This window comes from Oryzias melastigma, linkage group LG16, assembly GCF_002922805.2.
Source record: "Oryzias melastigma strain HK-1 linkage group LG16, ASM292280v2, whole genome shotgun sequence".
Taxonomy (NCBI): domain Eukaryota; kingdom Metazoa; phylum Chordata; class Actinopteri; order Beloniformes; family Adrianichthyidae; genus Oryzias; species Oryzias melastigma.
In genome coordinates this window covers 12,215,083-12,237,167 of record NC_050527.1, presented here as the reverse complement: position 1 = coordinate 12,237,167, position 22,085 = coordinate 12,215,083, and the positions used below count along the sequence as shown (strand labels likewise).

General features: G+C 37.1%; 2 protein-coding genes and 1 long non-coding RNA gene across 6 annotated transcripts in view; 1 reads left to right on the top strand and 2 right to left on the bottom strand.

Annotated features, from left to right (window-relative positions):
- Positions 1-291: 291 nt before the first annotated feature.
- On the bottom strand, positions 292-4,218 carry LOC112143980 (nuclear receptor coactivator 7). Of its 3 annotated transcripts, XM_024268259.2 has the most exons (7): positions 3,971-4,218; positions 3,023-3,209; positions 2,369-2,509; positions 2,115-2,267; positions 1,927-2,022; positions 1,707-1,780; positions 292-1,259 (listed from the first exon to the last, which is right to left on the bottom strand). In XM_024268259.2, exons 1-7 carry the CDS (start codon positions 3,994-3,996, stop codon positions 1,121-1,123), a joined length of 816 nt encoding a protein of 271 aa, XP_024124027.1. In that variant the 5' UTR covers positions 3,997-4,218; the 3' UTR covers positions 292-1,120. The 3 variants fall into 3 exon arrangements, with proteins under 3 accessions (XP_024124027.1, XP_024124028.1, XP_036071916.1); XM_024268260.2 differs by lacking the exon at positions 3,971-4,218 and having other exon boundaries at positions 2,693-3,718; XM_036216023.1 differs by lacking the exon at positions 3,971-4,218 and having other exon boundaries at positions 3,023-3,718.
- An 8,115-nt stretch (positions 4,219-12,333) lies between these two features.
- On the bottom strand, positions 12,334-15,708 carry LOC112143979 (nuclear receptor coactivator 7). Of its 2 annotated transcripts, XM_024268257.2 has the most exons (7): positions 15,566-15,708; positions 14,739-14,934; positions 14,011-14,157; positions 13,778-13,930; positions 13,609-13,704; positions 13,439-13,512; positions 12,334-13,307 (listed from the first exon to the last, which is right to left on the bottom strand). In XM_024268257.2, the coding sequence occupies exons 1-7, from the start codon at positions 15,655-15,657 to the stop codon at positions 13,169-13,171; spliced, it is 897 nt and encodes a 298-aa protein (XP_024124025.1). In that variant the 5' UTR covers positions 15,658-15,708; the 3' UTR covers positions 12,334-13,168. The 2 variants fall into 2 exon arrangements, with proteins under 2 accessions (XP_024124025.1, XP_024124026.1); XM_024268258.2 differs by lacking the exons at positions 14,739-14,934; positions 15,566-15,708 and adding an exon at positions 14,291-14,634.
- A 3,073-nt stretch (positions 15,709-18,781) lies between these two features.
- Positions 18,782-22,085, top strand: part of LOC112143768 — a 16,676-nt gene continuing 13,372 nt past the window's right edge. Inside the window, exon 1 of the long non-coding RNA XR_002918798.2 lies at positions 18,782-19,597. This is a non-coding gene — a long non-coding RNA (uncharacterized LOC112143768). The remainder of the gene's footprint in view (positions 19,598-22,085) is intronic.

Here is a 22,085-nt window from a genome sequence, read left to right as displayed (position 1 = left end):
TACTTTGTTGTACAGTAGATATAACACAAAAGATTTGCTTTCTTTGTAGTAAATTAATGTGCAAAGATGCTCATTTGTTTGCTTTAATTGCACTGATCTTGCTAATTAATTTGTGATGAAACATGTTTAAAAAATGAAACTATTCTCAGCAACAAAATTTAGATTTAAGATCTGATGTCAGTTATGAAGCCTATAGTGGGAATGTTAAAAACACTTATTCACTCTTCTGTTCCTCGGAAAGAGTGAGCTGATAGGTGAGGTTTTATTGGCGCATAAATAAAACTCATTTACTGCTTTGAACAGGAAAGACAAAGTTTTATTGAGGTGTCATTGAAGGAGTACAGTGGCACTGCACAGCAGGCATATATGCATACTCACAGGCAAACCAGACACATTCAGATCTTCTTAGCTTTCTTTTTTTATATATTTTTTTTTTCTAAAAAATATACACGCGTTTCAATATTAAAAAGCACTCGTACAGTAATATTTCTGTGCAATTGTAAGCATAAAGGTCAGTACAGCAGATATTCAGTTCCCTATATAGAAAAATAAAATAAAAAACACACAACAGAGTATACATCAAGCTGTTTGAAGTGCACCTCTGATTATTATTTTTTTCATAACTTTGCTTTGGTTTTAACTTCCTTAAGAAAGATGGGCTTTTTTAAGAACCCTTCTTGTCAGAATGACTGAAAACGTAATCATGAAAGGTTGATTACATTAGAAAATGAAGCTGATGCATCACAAACACAATTCAGTAATGTAGACACTCAAGAAAACATTTAAAGAAAACAAAAGAATTAAAGTAAAGAGGACTGAAAAAATATTTTTTCTATTTAAATTGTGCTTTCAGTTGCTGTTGACTTCTAACATATTTTTGTTCAACCGTACTGCATAATGATCTCTTTGCAAAGAGCAACTCGATAAGGTAAAACACTATAAGCACCTGTCCTGAAGAGGCTCAAAAATGCTTGAGAGTCGTGTAAACAGGCCTTTTTTCATACTCCCAAACTCTTTGTATTTTAGCAAAAGTAGTGTCTTGACCTCTCATTTTCCCTGAGATCTTGAAGTTGATTAACTCCAGAAATAGCAGCTTTGTTACTGGGTCATTGTTCTTCAGTCAGTTCTGCACCGTCCAGACCTCGGCGTCTTGTACTATGAAGTCTTCATGCGTGGAAAGTGTTGCGTTTTTAAAGGTAGGGCAGGAAAAACTGGCACCGTGGTACAGATCAGCATCCAGCCACAAGGCAAAACCGCCACTGTAGGAGGAAAGAAACCATCACTTAGTTTCAAACATTGTCCCTTTATTCTTGCACATATGAAAGATGTGGAAACTGCTAAGCAGCCTTCAGAAAAGACCATTTCATGCCTTCATGATCAATTGATTTATTTTTCAATGGTTAAGATTTGACACCAATTGGGGGTCAAACCACATCCAATCAGTGCTCTGATCTCAAACTGTGGTCAGATAGGAGAAAAATTAAAGCCGCAACTCAATTCTGTGTTATAGAACTTAGTAAACAAATGACAGAATTGAACATTTTAAAACAACTTTAAAGCTGTGTTTGAATTAAAGGAGAAGCCAAGACAAAATGAAATAGACATTTGATCAAAATATCCACTCTGAGTACTGAGATGACATTTTTGCAAGTTTTAAAAATTTCCAAAGTGATTATAATATATTTAGTGAGCATAAATCAACTTACCCTCCTCCACCAATCTGCAGCGACCCCAAGTCTCCACTCACAAAATAAGAGTTTTCTCCGCTCCACTTGTATTGCTGCAGAAAATAAGAGTACAGGACATAAGAAACTACAAAAAAGCATTACATCTTTATATATCTTTAATGAATTCATTTTTTTGCACATCAGTTTTAAGATATGCTCTTTAAACTACAGTATATGTGTTTATAATTAGGCTCTTCACCTGGAAATCAGGGCTGAAGGTGAACAGAAAGGTTTCCCCGGTGCCGTAGCAGTATTTACTGATTCTAAATGGATCTGAAGAAAACGCTCCAAACACCTGAATTGATAAGAAAAAACAATTTGTTAGTTAAAGCATGCATTTTTCAACTCTTGTGCTAAAAAACTGTCTTTGAGTCTTTGGATGCCAACCTTTTTGTGCATGTCTTTGATGACCAGCAGTACCGGGCTGTCCAGACCAGCCATGTTTCTGTAGAGAGTCTTCAGGCTGCTCCCGTGGATGGCTGTGCTGTAGACCAGATTCCACTTGTAGCCTTGAGTTCTTTGCGGTAGATGAGCAACAAGCTGTTTGAAAAGAGAAGTGTTCATCAATCATGCTCTGAGGAAACACATTTATCAAAGGAAAGTTAGAGGCTGTAGATGTAAAATAAAACATTAAAACTTACTGTTTTGAGGTGATGGTCATCCAGCAGCAGACTTTGGTCACTCAGGACGGGAAGATCATCTTCCACCTCCTGCTCCTCTTCCTCAAAGTCCTCTAAGTTGCACAAGTTAATGTGTTGCTTTGTTTGCTTCACTGTGATAAACTGCAAGACATGAATATAAGACGATTGGTTAAAAAAATAAAAAAAATGTCCTTTTTATTTGCTGATTTTTCCTCGTTTTCTTAATTTTTGTTATAACAATATACAACTCAAAGATGGTCCTGAGGATGAAACAGAAACTCTCTCACTTAAAGCACATTAAGTCTGCAAGTTTCATGTTCTCACCTTAACATATGGCTCCACACAGTCACTGGCACAAAACAGAACCTTCATATTTTCCAGTGTTATCTTCATAGCTCCTATCAAGTCTTCAGCGATTGCCTCATACAGTAGCAGGCATTATATACCCTCATGAGTTGTTTTTTTTTTTGGTTTGTTTTTCACTTTCATTGGTTGGAAATTTCAGAAGAACCCTGTGGTTGGGTTAAACACTCCTTTCTCTCTTTCCAGTAAGACGGGGAACGCTTCTCAAAGCGCAGGATGTCCTTATAAGGGGAGTGGGACGTTCCTCAGAAACATCTCTGAGGCTTTCTGTTACAGTGGTATCAAACTCACCTCCCAGTTGTTTGCAGCTTTGAGGTTGTCGTTCAGATTGCTGAAAAGGCTGTTGATCACATTCTTGTCGGCGAAAAAGCGGTTTTTAGGCTTCTTCCTGAAGTGCCGAGCCTGGCAGTGCTTTTTGATGGCTTCAGTGTACTTCTCTGGGGTCCACTGCACAAAGAAGGTGTAGAGGTGGTCGACTCTGCCGGGGTTTAGAGAACAATGTGTAAGAGATAACCACATAATGTGTTTACATGGCTGCAGAGTGGAAGGGGGATTTCCATCACTTTGTGGTTTGGTTTGATTTAAATTCATTTGTTTTTGTCTTTTGGTGTCACAAATGTTTAATTTTTTTTTTGTTACGTAAGAAAATAGTTCAGACTAAACCAGTTTGGTAACATTTAAATGTATAAAATATTTATAGGAGGTCAACATTTTATTGTGCCAAACTAAGATACTTGCAAAAAAAAAATAGAAATAAAAAAATAAAACTTTTAGATTTTCTTTCATTTCTTTTAATTTGTTTTAGGACTGAAGATAATTTTTTTCCTATAAACTAAGAAATATTAAAACAAAATTGACATTTAATAAACTTTTGTTTTAAGGATCTTTCTGAATGTTCAAGGATTGGTTAACCCTTTTAACACTTGACGCGCCACCGGTGACGCTTAAGCACAAAATCTTTAACATACTGTAAGTTTTCAACCGTCGAGCCGCTTTTCTCTTTCAGAATCTACTGGAATTAAGTTGATCATGTTAACGGTTGAAAAATTACAGTAAATTAACAACATAAACACTGGAACTCTGCTGTTAAAGTATTAAATAATACTAAAACCATTGCACCCTTTATCTATTTTTTTGTTCTTTTTTTTTATATTAATCTCTTTAGCTCAAAGAGATACAAATAATAATACATTTAAGTCTCCCCCAGCACCGTTCACAAATATCATTTCTTTTACTTACTCTCCGACGCTGTAGGCAACTCCCATGACTGAAGATGACGGTGTTGATGGCAGGCGGTTGACGTATAGAGTTGTGGGGACAGTGCTGTAGATTTCTACTAAAAAGCCTCCATCCCTGCATTTTATAGGAGCTGATCTCTCCTTGAGATAAGCCACTTGACCGTTAACCCTTCCTCTCCCACAAAATCCTTATTCTAGCAGAGATTTCACAACGGCGTGTAAGAGACAAAGCTAGTGACACATTAACCTGACCTCCTCAGAAACTTCGCTGAAGTCAGAATAGATTTGAAGATGTTGCAGTGTCAACTCAAAGGGAAAAAAAGTGACTTGATACAAAGATAAAGGCCTTAATGTGTGTTCTTAATGTGCTTTGATGCCTCATTGGATGGGCATACTTCTGCTTCTTATCTCATTATTGGTCCTGAGTACTGCTCATGGAGTATTGCTTTTTCCAAACTCACACAGTCATTCCTCTCTACTTGTTTTTCCAAATTCAAATCTGTCTTTTCTGTGTTTTAGATCCATAAAAACCTTTTTTTTTCTTTAAAATCAAAGTTATGTGGGATATACTGCAGTCCAAGCGGAACACAGCACACGTTTCTCATGTTCTTTCTGTTCCACTGATGTCACCGTGGATAATTATGGGCTAAAACAAGCTTCATATCTCACAGATCACACAATTATATGTTCATGTTTTCACTCCATATCAAAAGGACAAGACGTGGCATGTTTCTGTACTGATAGAAATAAATGTGTTTCACTTTATATGAGCTACAGTTACATTTTTCAGAAAGATTTGTAAATGGAGGATTTCTCAGTCACACATTTTTAATATATATTTTTTTTAGTATAACGCTATCTTGTTTTCTTTTGTTCTTGCGTGGGTTAAATGAGAGATGATCTCAACACAACGGGATGATGGGTTTTATGACAGACACATTCTTGGAGCCAGCTTCTCACCCCTTCCAGGTGTTTCTGGGATTACCCAGAGCAATCACCTTTGATGACTTTGCTGCTTCAGAAGCTACTGTTGATTAATGCTAATGTTGAATACTTTAGAACGCACAAAGACAAAACAATATTCTTATTTTACTTGCTTGCATTGTTGTAGACCTTTGTCTCAAGAGTATCCAGCTCGTTTATATCAGGCCGTAATATCAAGATCTAATCAGAATTCCTAAACTTGATCACAGTTAAAAGAAGTAATGTTCAATACCAATCACTTAAACTTGATCAGTCATCAGTACTGTCTATTACACTCACACTAATACTTCAACAGTGTCACAGTATTATCTGTTGTTTCTATCAGAAGTTGTTGAGAGTACAGAGTAAGGACAAACAAACAAGCTACTCATTAAGTCCAAATCAACTAAATGTACTTAGTTTGTTGAGTCAGTAATCCTATTTGTGTGAGTCCATTCTGTTATTTCCCAAAATGTTTTTTAGTCCTTTACTCGCATAAAAATACTTTGAAATAACCCCATCTTGAATTGAAAAACGGATGAAATGTGCATGTAAAGTCTGCATTTCCAACACTGACAGGAGCTGCTGCACCAGCAGGCCACTTCAATAAGGACGCTCTAGGGTCAACAGTCAGCCTTTGGGGTTTTTACATGGGAAAAATAGGACGGAGATAATCAATCTTAGACAGTGCGTCTTGCGTCAGTCAGAACAGATCAATAGGACACTTAAACACATGGACACATATGCAGATGCACTGAGATATGCAGGGATGAGTGCATAGAAAAGCAAATATATTTGGTTTCCTGCAAGCACGGGTTGCATGTGTATGCATGTATTCATTTTTCTGTATAATGGATGTGAAGGTGTTTTAGCAAAAGTTGGAGGTCATCCAAAAACAATGGATAATTCAGCCACTGGAGAGAGAGAGAGAGAGAGAGAGTTTATTTATTTAAAACAAAGGAATGCACAAAAGAGCATTGATCACATGAATATGAAAAGATGTATTGTGACAGAATATAGCAAAATTGTTAATTTTTGCCTGTAGTGCTTATGAAAGTAAGAACAGGTAAAAGCAAAAGCTAATAAAATCACTGGAATTCAACTGAGTGGGATGATGTTATGATGAACACACCAGAAAAGAATCCAAAGAATGTTTGACCGTTAATGAAACTCATTTCAAAATGGCTCAAAGTCTCTGTAACCACGTTTTCCTTTTTATAGAGTCATATTACAATTCTCAACTTAGATTACAGTTTCTTGAAATATTAAAATCTTTCATAAATTGTTCTTATTTTTTTCTTTGAGAATATCAGATTTAATCTGAGGCTTTTCTAAGCAAAACATCTTAAGTTAATGAATGCTTTTGCACACTGCATGTCTTTGTCATTCTTTTGGCAGCTGTTTCTGTTTCTGCTCCACCCATTCCAGTAAAGTCTGAGGCTGTGCTCCATGATAGCAATCTATAGTCTGTGCTCCAAATGCACAAAACTCCACTTATTAGTTTTTTAAAACTGTTACAGTTTTTTTTCTTTGATTGCATCATTGAAATGTGCATCAAAGCTTCCCACAACCACTTTTACAGGCTTTCTCTATTTGCTTCAACCTCCTAGGCTCACCACAATAAGGTTAGCATACATAACAATAAACAGTCTGAGAGGCACTACTGTCATAAGAAACATAACAGGGGTCTAATTGTGTAAAAACCTTAGAATAAAAAATGTATTTTCTCATTGTTAAAAATAATCACTTGGAAAAATTAGGGAAAAAAAGGAAGTTAAACATGTTGGATTGACCCGCAGCAGCAGAAATATTTCAATGTAGTTTGAAGGGATTAGTAGATTATTTCCAACTGTTGCACACATGGGAATCAAGGAGTGAATATTTTTGACTTGGAGTCACCACAGCACCACCCCTTAAAGGTGCACTCTGATGAAATCATACTTTTGGTGTTTTTAACTTGTGCTTGTGGCATTTGTATGGTGACAAAGGGATGATGGGGAGTTGGGGCAGGCTTACTCTGCGCCAACTCAGAGGAGAATTTCTAATGAGTTTTTATGTCCTAGAAAATGACGCTTTTTTAATTTTGGGTAAAAATTGCATAATCATGATTAAAAGACCACTGGAAATGCTGTGTAATGTGCACAAGCCTCCTTTAACCCAGCTCACTTTGTTATTTAGTCAAAAGACAAATAAATACATAAGCATAAAGTTGATCAAATTTAGCAAAATATCAAAAATCAATGTTCCAAGCCACTAAAATGTGAGTAGAAAAAGCACATTTGCAGCTTTTGCTATGAAAGTTTAACTTTTAGAATGAGATATAGATTGCACAGATTTGAGCTGCATGGTAACAAAATCAAATAAAAAAACAAGAATGGACAAAAACACTATTATGAAAGTGGGATATTTAAAAATCATTAATAGGTCAAATAATCAAATCATTGAAAGAACTCAGTTTGTTATCGAGAAACTCACATTGAATGTGACGCATTAAATGAAAAACATCTGGTTCTTACATAAACTGCATGTTAAATCATGCTTAGACATAGATTTTCTGCAGTCTCAAAGTCCTAAAACACTTACTGCTAAAAAGTGAATGTACATGAGCATACTGACGGTTTGGAAAGTTACCTTTCCACCCTCAGAAGTTTTTATGTCAGAGATTTGTTCCTTCACGCTTTTTGTTTCAGACTTGAGGCTGCAAATATTGATCAACAGTAAACCTGTAAAGTAACAGAGCTGAGCATTCATCAAAACCTTTGCTCTTCAAACAGGGTTACATTAAAAGTGACAGTATTGCTCTGCAGGCAGTGAATGCTTTTCTGTCAAAACTGGAAAATAAATCAAATGTTTTTGTCTAAATCAATACAGCAAAAAATTCTCTTAACAGTCTACTTCTACATGCAAGTAAACTGAAACTCCATCTTAGTTAAATCTAAGAATAACAACAAAAAAATATATTGAAATTGACTATAAGTTTGTAGCACTGTATAAATAACTGGTGCAGTCAAGATTATTCATGATACTGTCATGTAATTAATCTAAAATGCTAATAGGAAATTTAAAATATGTTTTGCACTTGATTCTTGATTCAGGCTTCATTGTTTACAGGAAAGTTCCCTTGACGACAATCTGTGTTTAGATCAAACGCCTGGTTCATGACTTGATCCGAAACAAATTAAGATTTCAATTTACCAGTACATCCTAAAAGAGTCATTTAGTTTAGTTTTGCAATGACCAAAACTCAACGAGACCTGCAAAGTCCCATTTCATCATTTATAAAATAAAACTTTTTTCATTATTTAGATCAAAATAGGGAACTCCAGGCCTCGAGAGCTGCAGTGTCTGCATGATTTCTAGATATTCACGCCTTACTTATGAGTAATTATCTGGTTCAGGTGTCTCCACCCAGATATAAAAAATGCCAGAGCAAGGAAAACATGCAGGCCTGGAGTTGCCTATCCCTGATTTAGATCCTCTTTAAAGTTTAAACTGCTGTGACATTTTATGTTTAGTAATGCAACAGGTGTTGCAGCATTTACTGCGGGTATTTTGGAAAACTTTAACTACAGACTAGTTAGTAGAGTAAAAATAAAGAGGTTTTTTTTGTTAATTTACTGAGATATAGAACAGCACAAAACTGGATGCACCAATTTAAAAAAAGCCTGCAACTCATATGGTTGTTTGAACATCAAAACAACTGTGGTTTCCTCTGAAACTGTGTCACTTCATTGGAAATTTTAATTGGTAGAAAAAGGATGGAGACCGGGGGGGAAATACGTCTCATTTCTTACTAATACCTGAAATAAAAAGTTCCATCTAAAATCAATAAATAAAAAGATGAGCTAAAACTGCAACACTATGCACAGTGTAAGTGTGTGAAGTATTTATTTTTAGTGGATTAACACAGTAACATAAGGATTGTGAATATGAGCAGCTTGAGCTCTTTCTGCACTTTAGACCAGATTTGGAATTACAGAGAAAATTCCAAATTAAAGTAGATCCTTCTAAGCAATTAGTTGTCACAATCTCAGTAATTTTTTTGTGTGCATGCTTTCAAACAGAATTTGAACATTTCTCGTCACAATCAATTAATATACCAACTCGTCTAGAAAAGCAACAACTTGGAGTCTGAAATAAAAAAGTTCATATTTGCTACATGTCAACCTCATGGTAATTTAGTTAAATAAAAAAAACTTGTCTGTTGCTTACAGTCATTTCTCACATTAATTGGCCCTTAAAATAACATCAATTTCTTGCTCTTCTTGACTTACAGCTCAGAACATGACTTTGACCATATTGTAATTTCTTTTTAAGTCTTTATTTTGTTCATTTATGTCTGAGGTGATACTGGGAGGTCTCTGGAATTCACTTTATAAAATCACTCATTTACATTTTTAACTCGTCATAAGCTGCAAGGCCAAACAGCTGCAAACTCAATAGAAACAGCTGAAGTCAATTTTGTGATGTTTCCCAATAGTGATCTAGATATGTAATGAGAAGCTACTAGGATTTTTGTTACAATTGTCTTGGTATGTTTTTGTCACCCACCGTTTTGGAGGAGTTCGAAATAAAAACCCACTGCAAGGTGTGTTGCGTAGGAGCCGCATCCTGTGTGTGAACAGGAAACATCTCAGATTTTCATTGCACCATCACCCAGACCTTATATGAACGTAAACCACAAACTGCAAAGCTGTTTCCTCCACTCAAAATTCAGTAAATTATTGGACCCTCACCCCAAATAATGTTTAACCAATTCTTACAAGTAGTTTATTTCACAAATTTGAAGATAAAAAAGCAAAAAAATGTCTTCTGACTGCTCTATTAAAGAAATCTTTTTTATTGTCTTTATAACTCGGGCAAAGAACTTCAAATGTACCTTAAAGACTCATTTACAACTTAGTACTAACGTATTTGGTGCTTTTTTTCCCTTTAAAGTATTGCTTATGTAATGACTCAAATAATCCATTGGAGAAAAGTACTGAACGTTTGCAGGTGGTAAACTGTGAAATGTATGTGTAATGGCCTTATTTCATCCAATTTTTCTTTGTGTCAAACCTGTCTGGAGTTGTACTTTTTTTACTCTGTCTTTTCAATTAATCCATCCATCCATCCATTTTCTTGACCGCTTCTTCCCTTCCGGGGTCGCGGGGGTGCCGGAGCCTAACCCGGCTACTGAAGGGCGAAGGCGGGGTTCACCCTGGACAGGTCGCCAGTCTGTCGCAGGGCCTCAATCTTTTCAATTAATATTTTGTGAAAATTACATTTTTTTACTAAATAATCTTAAGTACAGAAGAGTTTTTGTCATGTCAAAGCATGTCACTTTTACAGAGCAACTCACATGAACACCACTGAATGTGAGAGTGTCATTTATTTTTTTGTCCAGTTTGAAGTTAACCTAAACCCCAACATATGGACTTGAGGAGTTAAGATATTTTGTATAAATCACAGTGGAAGCTTTCTCTTGGATACTTCTAATGGAGTAACATGAGATTTCTGATTTTACTTGCACAGAGAACATTGATATAAAATTTTTCCCTCCACTTTCGTGAAGATTAGGAGCTACATCTAAATCAATCCAATTTCTGAAATCTCTGAATCTATTTTGGAGTCATGGGGGTGTTGGAGTCGACCAAGCAACTATTGGGTGAAGGCGGGTTACATCTTGGACAGGTTGCCAGTCTGTCCCTTGGCCACACCTAGCCCTCATGTTCTCTTATGGGGTCCAGATGACCCCACCCTTATATTGATGTGTGATCCTTCCCATGAGAAAAGTGGGCTGGATTTTATATCTGTCACAAACACTAGAGAAGATAAAAGATCCTTGAAAAAAAAAGTTCAGCGTGCAGTCTTGTGGGATTCAAATGACCCCACTTTCAGTGTAACCATGCCTAGATAGCACAAGGGCTAGGAGAATTCAGAGCAAGAAATTAACCTATCAAGCATATCTTTGGAAAACCTTGGGGAAAACAAACTCATCCACAAGGGGAACATGCAAATTCCACACAGAAATGTCCTAGCTGTGTCAGGGTTGTGTACTTTGGTTTGGGTTTTATCAGTTGTTGTGGTGTTTGGTCATGTTCTGTTTTGTATTTTTCTTCAGTCACACCAGTTTCACGTTCATGATCGCCCTCAGCCTGTTCAAGTGTCTGGTTTTCAGTTAGTCCTTATCAGGCCATCTGCTCTGTTCTGCCAGTCTTTGTGTTTCTCCATGGTTTTTGTCATGTTTTGGTTGATTTATTAAATATTCAGTTTCTGTCACCAAACCTGGTCTCCTGCATGTTGGGTCCTCCACCAACACTTCCGGATTTGAACCAGGTTTTTTCACTGTGAGAGCTGAATTAATCTAAATTCTTTCAATAACAAAGTATTTTCTGGGTTTTAAAATGTCCAGTTTAAATAGTTTTTAACCCTTTGCCTCCTTCTCATTATTTCCCTTTTCCATTTTCTTCTCAGTGCTTCAGAACACGAGATCAGAAAAGTTCACCCTTTGCTTTAATTATTTAAAGGTCTCAATTTAGTTTTTATTCTTAAAGACACCCAAGGGAAGACATTTTTATGAACCATTTTTTTTTTTAATTTTTTAATACATCAGAGTTAGATTATTTTTTCTTAGCTTTTATAGACAAACGTCTTAACAGTCAGACTCTAAATCTGTGTGGATGGGCAAACACACTTCATCCTCCAATACTCTCAGCACTGGAGATCCTCAAGGCTGTGTTCTGAGCTCCCCTCTGTACTCACGACACACTTTTGACCATGTTGTGTCGACCACATCCTTATATTTGCGGATGACACAGTGGTGTTGGGTCTGATCTCCAACAATGATTAGGAGGCCTAACTACAGGAAATCATAAACCTGAGTTTGCCGTTGGGCAAATAACTCACAGTGCCAGGTGTACAACTTACTCCTGAACATCAGCAAATGTTTTTTTTTTCTATTTGACAGATTTTGGTACATGTCAATATTACTTTGCCTGGTAGGTGTAACTATATTAAAAACACTTGATTTTATTTCACTTTTTTTTAAATTTTATTTTACACTTCCTTTTATTCTAATACTGTGTGGCATCTTATTGTTTATGTTCCATTTTTTTATTCTTAAATATCACAAACATCTTGATATTTTAATTTTTTATATTAATTTTAATTAATCTATTTACAAATCTAACTTCCTTTTTAAATGTTTACATGTTGTAAGTTGCACATAGTACTTCATAGTATGTCAGACTGTTTATGTATATGTTGTTGACATATAACATTTGAATGTCAAATGTGAGGTATAGTCTGTCTAGTTTGAATATCATCCATCCCACTTCCTGAAAAATTAGCTGTTATTTTCCTGCTGTTGCTTTTTAAAAGTTTAAATTAAATACATATAAAAAAAATCACTCCACTCGGTTTTTAAGAAAACTTTTTTATGTGGTTCCACAAAAGTGTACTGGCAGTGCCGGCACTGCCAAAGAGTCTCAGACTTCAAGCAAATGTTCACATAAACACATCACATGGATATTTCATCTGTTCTCCAGTCTCATTACAGATACTCATTTAAATAATAAGATACCAAAAATATCAGATTTTTTTTTTTCCCCACTGGAGAATTCTTAAAAAGTACAAAGGTGTCACAGTGGCAGGAACAAAAGTTACAGTTTAAATTGGATGTTCTCCTAAACCACAGGCTAAAACGAACACATGCTTGTGGTGCAGCAGTGTCATTTTAACACCTGTAAGGCTTGGTGTTAACTTTCAGAAACCGTTTTTAAATGGAGATATTACTAAATTTAAGTTAAAACTTTGATGGGACTCCAGAGATTCCACAAATCCACACAATTTCATGGTTTCCAAACTAGTATCCCTCAATGTTCCACAGAAAATAGATCAGATACGAGTGTTTAAATCCATCATTTCCCCTCAGTGTCCGTAAACCTTTCATTAAAACAGTTTTCAATCTTCTTAGTGCCCTTTTTATCCAAAGGAGTGCACAGTTCTGCTTCTGTGAACGCATATTTTCTGCTGATAAAAATAGTAGTTTGTAGCAGCAGATACATGAGTTGACCACACTTTAACCACACGGAAAAGCACATTCTGACCACCAGTCGAATAGACTCTGTGCAGCACGAAGATGGACCCAGAGTCAGCCATGATGGAAAACCCTACATCAGGATAAAACCACAGCTGACCATCACATCTCCCTCGAAGGCTTGCAACTTCCAGTGGGACTGCTTTGATTATCCAGTCAGTTTTTTAAGGTCCACACCTCAACATCTTGCACTATGAAGTCTTGGTGTGTGGAAAGAGTTGGGTTGTGAAAGGTAGGGCAGGAAAAGCTGGCACCGTGGTACAAATCAGCATCCAGCCACAAGGCAAAGCCACCACTGAAAAATATAAATAAATTGATGAATTAAAAAAATTCCAAAAATATATATTAATGATTTGTTCTTACATCAGCTACAGCTTTCTCTAAAAATTGTATAATTTTAGGGGAAATAATGAGTTTATAACTTACCCTCCTCCACCGATCTGTAGCGATTCCAAGTCTCCACTCACAAAGTAAGAGTTTTCACCGCTCCACTTATATTGCTTGATTAAAATACAAAAGATAAGCAATCAATTTTCATATTTCAGACTACAGCGCCCTATACTGGCTATGCACAAGACTCTAATTAAGCTCTTTACCTGGAAATCAGGGCTGAAGGTGAACAGAAAGGTTTCCCCGGTGCCGTAGCAGTATTTACTGATTCTAAATGGATCTGAAGAAAACGCCCCGAACACCTGAATTGATAAGAAACGTGTTAAAGCATGTGTGCTTCAATTCTAATGATAAAAAAAGTTTTCAAATGCCAACCTTTTTGTGCATGTCTTTGATGACCAGCAGCACCGGGCTGTCCAGACCAGCCATGTTTCTGTAGAGAGTCTTCAGGCTGCTCCCGTGGATGGCTGTGCTGTAGACCAGATACCACTTGTAGCCTTGAGTTCTTTGCGGTAGATGAGCAACAAGCTGTTGAAAAAACAGATAATAATCTTGTTATACTAGATCAAACTTATCAAAAGAAAGTCGTGGTTAGAGGTTTGACTCACGGTTTTCAGGTGATGGTGGTCTATCAGCTGGCTGTGGTCACTCAGGACAGGAAGAGTGTTGCCCTCCTGAAACTCCTGCTCATCTGCCTCAGAGTCCTCCAAGCTGCACAGGCTGAGGCGGCGCTTTGTTTGCTTCACTGTAATAATCTGCAGCAAATCACACAAATAAAAATGTATTTAAAAAAAAGAAATTCCTCTATATATCATATCATACATTTAACGAAACCTCCATTGCACAATTCTATGAAAGATAAATCTTCAGCACATTTCATAATCTCACCTTCACATATGGCTCCACACAATCACCGGCAATATAAAGCACTTTCATATTTTCAATCAGTAGCTTCATAGTTGCTAAATTTCCTGCCAAGTTCTGCACTGCTCTGCACGTTGGCTCCTTACAGGAAGCCGCCATCACTTTTGTACCCTCTGGTTACCCTCTCTCTTTCATTGGTTGGAAACCTGAGCAGGTGGATGCTCATTGGCTACCTCTTGAAACAGCGGTTTGTTCTCTGCCCTTACAAAGAAACGAAACTTGGGATTTGACATACAGGGAACAAGGAAGGATATCCATATATAGTCGGTAGGATGTCCCTCAAACTCTGAGAAACGGCCATGCGGAAAGCTTACTGTAATTCTCTCCCCCACATGTTTGAAGAGAACCCCTCCCTCTTCCCAGCTGGACGGCTTTTCCCAAGCGTCTACTGAAGTGTCTGATCAGAACTCACCTCCCAGTTGGCTGCACTGCTGAGATTGCTGACAGGTTTGCTGCGGAGTGTGTTGATTGCAGCCACCTCTTTCCCTTCAGAGGCTGGATCATTTGGATTTTTCTTCCTGAAGTGTCGCGGCTTGCGGTGCTTCTTGCTGCCCTGCATGTAGATATTTGGTGACCATTGTACAAAGAAGGTGTAGAGGTGGTCCACCCTGTGGAAAAAAAAAAAAACATAGTTTTAAACGCATGTTAACTGCAAATGTGTTTTCAGATAACCTAAAATTTTACTGGTTTTATTGAAAATGCAAGCAACACATTTTTTTTTTCCAGTTTTTAGGAAATTAAAATGTGGCATGCACTTTCTTTAAGTCATCTGGAAATTTTTTAGGAAATGTCTGAGAAAAAAATATTAAAACAATTGCATTACACAATTTTGTCTAAGCATTAGTCATGTATAAGAGTCATTCCTATTCTTGAATGCGGCTTCACACCAAGTTAACTTGTGTTTGGATCAGATTTCTGGAGTTTTACAAATTATGACAATTTAGAAAAACCCAAAGTTCTCTCTGTTCTTTACAAACTTCAACTTTGAAACTCCTAAGGATGTCCTGCAAGGATCAATTTCAAACGTTTTTCCTTCTGCACAGCAGGACTAAAAATTCAAGACTTCCATGTAAAGACGTGAAGACATTTCGATTTAATCCACATGTCCTTCAATCAAGAATCTCGCAGGTCAAACTCGTATCCTGGTTTCTTTCTCGATTTCGATGAAGCGTGCAAACCAGAATTTTTGATTCCAGAAAACATCACCAAATCAAGGACTCCGTCTCAGAAAGAACTTACTCTCCAACGCTGTAGGCAACTCCCATGATTGAAGATGAAGGTGCAGACGATAACCAGCATAGAAAAGAAGGCTCTTGTGGCTGAAAAACCATTTCCAGTCTGAGTCTGGCCTCCCTGCATTATAAAGGATCGGATCAATCGCTGAGATAAGCTTCTTCTTGACCATTAACCCTTTCCTTCCAGGCTGACAGCTCCACACGGCCTGCACGTATTCTAGCAAGGGTTTCACAATGGAAGCCAGAGCTGGTGACATATTAACTTGACCTGCTCTGGGTCTCTTTAAATTTGGCTGGAGTTTAGGACATTGCTCTGGCATAGTCTCAGTGACAAAAAAGTTGACTTGACACAAAGATAAAAGCTTGGATATATGTCAGTAGGGTGAATTGACTTTCTATTGTCTCACACTTAATGTGAATGATTACCCTGTTGTATTTATCATCTTATCCAAAGAACAAAGCAAAGAAGCTTGAGTGCTACTTTACTGGATGTATTTTCACAGTTGTTTTATTCACTTCAAAGTTCTCACTTCACAGATAAACTATCAAATTTTTCCTTAAGAGACAACCATATACTATGATAGGATAAAACTTAATTCATCATTTACAGATTGTAGTTGAGTCAGTGTTTGTGTTTCATGCTTAAGACACAAAGAAGATTGTAGCTAATGTGGCTAATTTATAGTAAACATTTAAGATCTTCCTTTTTAAATAGATTAAAGTGTATGCATTGGGGGGGAGATTCCTGTTTTATTTTACTCCACGGTTTTGAAGATTTTATGCTACAAATCAATTTTCTATCCAACCAACCATCTTCAGAACCCACTGAATCACTTTCAGGCAACTGTGGGGTTGCTGGAGCCTATCCCAGCTACTGTGGGGGTGCACCCTGAATAGGTCGTCAACCTGTCACAGGCTCACACAATCACAATATATTGCCACCAACTAACCTAAGAAGCATGGTTTTGAACTGTGGGAAGAAAATGGAGTTCCCGGAGAACTCCACACAGAAAGGACCCCGCCAGGATTTGAACCAGGACCTTCTCGCTGAGAGTGTTAACCACTACCCCACCATGGAGCCCTGAAGGTATTTACATTTCCGAATAAGTGCACTACAGCCCACCTTTCCTCATACTCACATTTTACATCATAGTTGTCAAGATGCTGGTTTCTGTGTTCCTCCAGCCGGCTCTATCCAAATCATTATTTTCAAAATCCAACATGAATATTGTGTACTTTCTTGTGAAACATATTTCTCTTGATTTCGTTCCATTGCTTCTCATTTCATTTATTCTTTATTTGCAGACTAATGATCATTTTTCCTTCAGTTTTCCTGTAAATTACATGTTAAGATAAAGGTATTCATTAGTTTTGGGACTATTTGTGATAATTATGCTGCTTCTGTTGAGTTACCATAGTGCTGCAAAATGCATGTTAGTGTTTATGTGTTTTTTTGTTTTTCAGACTTAGAGGCTTGAGCAAACAAACACTGTAATCATTCTGTCGTCATGCTTTCAGAGCTTTGTCCTAGAGGACTCGATGCTGTCAGGGGGTTTGTGGTGTCAGACTCAACACATTATGACAGTGTGATCTCTATAAAACCAAGCTGATAACACTGAGCAGATGTGGAGAATTGTCATTCGTAATTTGGACATGATGAATTTTCACAGCTATCTGTTACATCCACACTAAAGTTCATTTTTGTTTGTTTGTTCTATGTCTTTTTGCCATAGAGGAGCGGATTTCTGCAGAGGTGAACCTGCTGATCAGTTCACACTGTGAGGCAAAACTGCTTTAATGACGTCATTTCCCAAATGTTTACCATTATGGTCAGATTTTTCCACAGCTTTCTCTCCTTTAACCACAGATATCAGGTTCTTCACAATTGTTTTCCATCTCGCCTGCAGAATTCAACAAGGACGTTGGGCGGTCAACAATCAGCCTTGAGTGTTTTTCCCCCCCAAGAAAAAATGGACAGAAATGATCAATTTGAGACAACAGATATTGCACCACGAAGACTAAATCAATACATGCTGTAAACATGCACACTTACACATGTGCAGGCAGAAATGCAGGAGTCGAGTAAATGTACACTTCATTTTTCTTTGGGTTTTTTCTTTTTTATTGCCTGAAACGTGGTTTCATTTCAGTTTGAATTCTCTTGAACTCCTCAAGCTCAATAAAATCCATCTTGTATTATTATTTTAAAAACAACAGATCAATTTAAACATTTATTGAAGGAAAAAATGCACAAGATGTTTATCAGTATAGTTTAAAGTAGCTTTCAGTACAGAAATGCTCCACCTAGGTTTCCAACAGTCAAAATGTAAACTACTTTCTGATTAACTGAACTCTTGTGAAAGAAGTTTTCCAAATCACAGTGATGCACTACTACAAAGACAGAAAGTCATTTTCTTCCATTGGTGTTTAGAGTTGGTTAGATTCAACTAAATCATCTGTGCTCCATGCTCACAACCAGACAAACGAGAGGGGGGAGCCTGTGTCTCCTCTATGGTTTTCCACTGTGAGCTGTGCTTGCTCTGTTTCTGCACATCATTCATTTAGACAATCAGATCTCAGCTATTCACCATATTTAGGGAAAGCCAAACATTTTTCTCAGGTTAAATAATTTTAGGTTGACATAATTTGCCTTTATTAAAGAGAACTTCAGGCACTATGGCTTCCTCCCACAGTCCAAAAACATGCTTCGTAGTTTGATTCAAAGTTGTCCCTGAGTGTGAGTGTGTGTGGCCTGTCCAGGGTGTTCTCCATATTCACTCAACAAAATCTGGGATAGGCTCCAGCAACCTGTGATTCAGCAAATTTGGAAGATAGATGGGTCAAGCTAAACATCAAAATATTAGGTTTGTTTTTGCTTTGTTTCCTTAATATTGCCTGTAGATTGATTTTTAACCATCTTAAGGCATATTTACTGTTACCAGCAACAATAAAAGTTAAAGTGCATTCAGCTGGCAAGGCATTTAAATGCACATTTGTTGTTAATTATGCAGGAGATTTTCTGCTTATATGATTTTCCATTAAAGTGAAAAAATTGTGTTTCAGAGTATTTCTTTATTCAAATTATTGCAAATCAGGAGCAAATGAAAAATTACTTATAGAGAAGTTTATAGGTGTGATGTAAGGTCTACAACGGCAACCTGCAAGCCCTGTGCTCTGTTCCATTCTGATGCATTCATTTGTACACGACTAGATCCATGTATTTCTTCATTTTCCTCATCCGAGTTGGCACCTGGCTCATAACTGTACGACTGGATGGCTCCGATGCTGCTCCTTATATTTGTTTAACCGGTAATATTAGGTTGGGGTTCTAAACTAGCAGGAGAGAGTGTAAACAAAGGGATGATGGGAAATGGAGGAACAAACGAGACCCTCCACAACTAAGAGGCAAGTTTCTAAGGAACTACTGCTGCTCTGTCATAGAAAAGGTTTTTTTGATTTTGCCTTCATCAGGCTGTCATTGAGAGACCAGCTGGAATGGACATGTCTTAAAACGTTTCTACAGATTTCAGGTTTTTTTTTTTACACAGAGAAAAACAAAAAAAAGAGTTTTAAAGAGCCAAAGCAGGTCACTGCAAAGGCTTCAGGGAATCCAAGATTCCAATTCTGGTTTGTTCTGGATCAGAAACTGCTAATCTGAGCATTCAGTCATGAGCCACGGTTAAACAGTTTAGAAAGCATTACAAAAGCAGTGTGCCACATTTTTACACCTAAGGTCTGTAAACCAATTAAGGGCACCTGGGATCTCCAAGTCTGTCTGTTTCTTATCTCCTGCCCGATTGCCCTTTTCACCCTCCTGTCTCCTTGCTGAGGTCTGCTGCCAACCTAGCATTTTTAATTTACTGGATCGTTAAACTCAGAAATCTATTTTTGTGGCACCCTGATGCAACAGCCAGTGAAAGACGTATTACTATGAAATCATGGTGCAGAGGGTCTGACTCTGCAGGAACAATCAAGGTTAATCAGTGATGTCTGCCATGGAGAGCAGTTTTATTGACCCTCGGACAACATATTCCAGGTTAGTGAGCTCAGAAAAAAGTCTTCAGTAAGCTTTTGAGTAGAGAGGCACGAATAAGAGAGGATTCCAAGTGGATTCTTCTGCTTTTCTCTGCAACAAAAATTATATTTTCATGTGCATCCTGTTTACATTTTAAATGTTAACATTTAAAAAAAGTTCAAAAATAATTATAAAAGTAAAGCATATAATTGAGATTGACATTTACAAACTGAGCATTTATAACGTTTTAAAGTCATCATGCATTTTTTACATGTAAAGTTTTATTTTTCTTTTGAAATGTTACCGACAGACTACAATAACCTCATATTGTTTCAGTCACTTTCACCTTTAGACTGGATTTGAGCCCATCTATCGGTGATCTGTCCTCAGATTTAAATCTACATCCATGAATCTCAACTCCAGGGGATGTGTTTGCGAAATTCTGTGCAAACACTCAAAGAGTCAAAATCGTTGGTTGAAAAACTCGACCTACACCTGAGTAAAACTGGATGAGCTCATGAGTGCTAGAAAGCTGATGAGCAGCTCATACATAAGCAGTTTTATTGAACTGTTACAGGATCATAAAATGGTCCCAGCTTTCTTTTGCCTACTCACACTCAAATAAGGTCAATTTTTAACAAATGCAAAACTGGGAGCTGAAGAGAGTCTGGTCGCTTGCCAAAGTCAACTTGATTTTCAGCTGAATGAATAACTTCTGCACTTTTGACCAGACTGGACTTTACATAAAAAAGACCAAGGCTAGCATTCTTTCCTCATTATGGTGCAAGAATCACTCTCTCTTTTAGGATTAAAGACAACTTTATTGTAACAAAGACAACTTAATCAACGGGGAAAACTTCAATTCATGAGTTTTACAACTTTTTTTTTTTTTTTACCATAATATGTCAAGCCTATCTATCATGGAGACACACAAGGAGAACAAACTTAAAACATTGTACGATTCTAAAACATAAAAGATTAAAAGGCATTAAATCCATTTAAACAAAGACTGAAACCAGCATAATGATAGGGGAAGGCTGATGCTGAAGTGCTGAAATGGAGGAACAAATCTTTTTTAAAACTCTTTAATTGTTGGTGATTCCAGAGTTTAGTAGTCAATACAGTAAACGCATGGTCCCCCCAAAACTTACGTTTGATCCTGAAAACCATCCTGAGGCTGGTCAGTGGAGCGTAGAGACTTTTGGGGCAAAAAAATTAAACTTGAGAGGTAAGAATACGCTTTTTAAAAGATAAAAAGTTAAATGTAAAAGAATAGTCTTAAATGCTCTTTGGTATCATATATAGAACGTTACTTTGTGATCTCAAAAGGGCTTAAACTATTACAATCATTTTTTTCTTTCACATTTGAAATCCTTTTTCTCTTCACATGCACACATATTTCAATTTCTTTCAGTGTGGTTGGAGTTAAAAGACAGCTTCGATGCACCGCGCTCTGTCTGTTCTGCTGCCATGTACGCGCACACACTGGCAGAAATTCAGTTGAAGTCAGAGGTTGTTGGCTTTCACGTGCAGCACGTAACAATTAAACTGAAGTTTATGACATGTGCTAACACTACAGTGGTCAATTTAAAGGTACAGCTGGAATGGAGTGAACTGTGTACATTTTTTTAAATTGATCTTTGCAGCAACATTAGTGCTGATTCAGACCAAACCAGTCAGGATGTCCACGTTAGAAAATAATGTTAAAACTATAACATAACAGTGAAAAGTTAATGATTAGAGTGTGAGAAATAAGTTAGTTCCTGAATCTATAAAAAATATGTCAGTGTTGCATTCAATTTCAAAGTGATGATCGGATTGTTCTGTATTTCTTCATTGTAAAGCTCTTCAAACCAGTTAAGAAAACTAACGGTTGCATATGTTCCCATTGTCTGTATAGTTTTGTAGGGTCATAAATATTTTTAGGAAGCAGTTGAGCAGCCGTTAAAAGATAAAATAGTTATGAAACTCAGCTTCACTGTCCGGGAACTGAGCATGCTTATCCACAAACTCGCCCAGATTACAGAATTTTGCAAGTGGGTGAAGGGCTCTTTCATAATTGGAGCTACATTTTGGGTTTACTAACAAGTTTGGTAATGTGATTATTTAAACAGTCCAGAGGAGCTGTGAAGCTGCCAATTGCTGAGCTGTTTTCAGAGGAAGATGGTGATGATGGAGGACAAATATAAAGAAAATTGAGCTTAGAAATGCATTTCTTATTATGTCTGTATTCAAATTGTGGTGAATCAGGAGCAGTGGAAAAATGTCTACGTACAAGCGATCGGCATGTCACAAGCTTCCTGCTGCGCTTCATTCCAATAGATCCACTTGCAGACAAACAGATCCATCAACACCTTTGTTTTACTTATATTAGCTGGCATCTGGCTGGATTGAGCCAATATTACCGTATTTTCTGGACTATAAGATGCTACTTTTTTCCTGGGTTTTGAACCTTGCGGCTTATACAAAGGTGCGGCTATTGTGTGGATTTTTCTTCCACTGTTAGGGG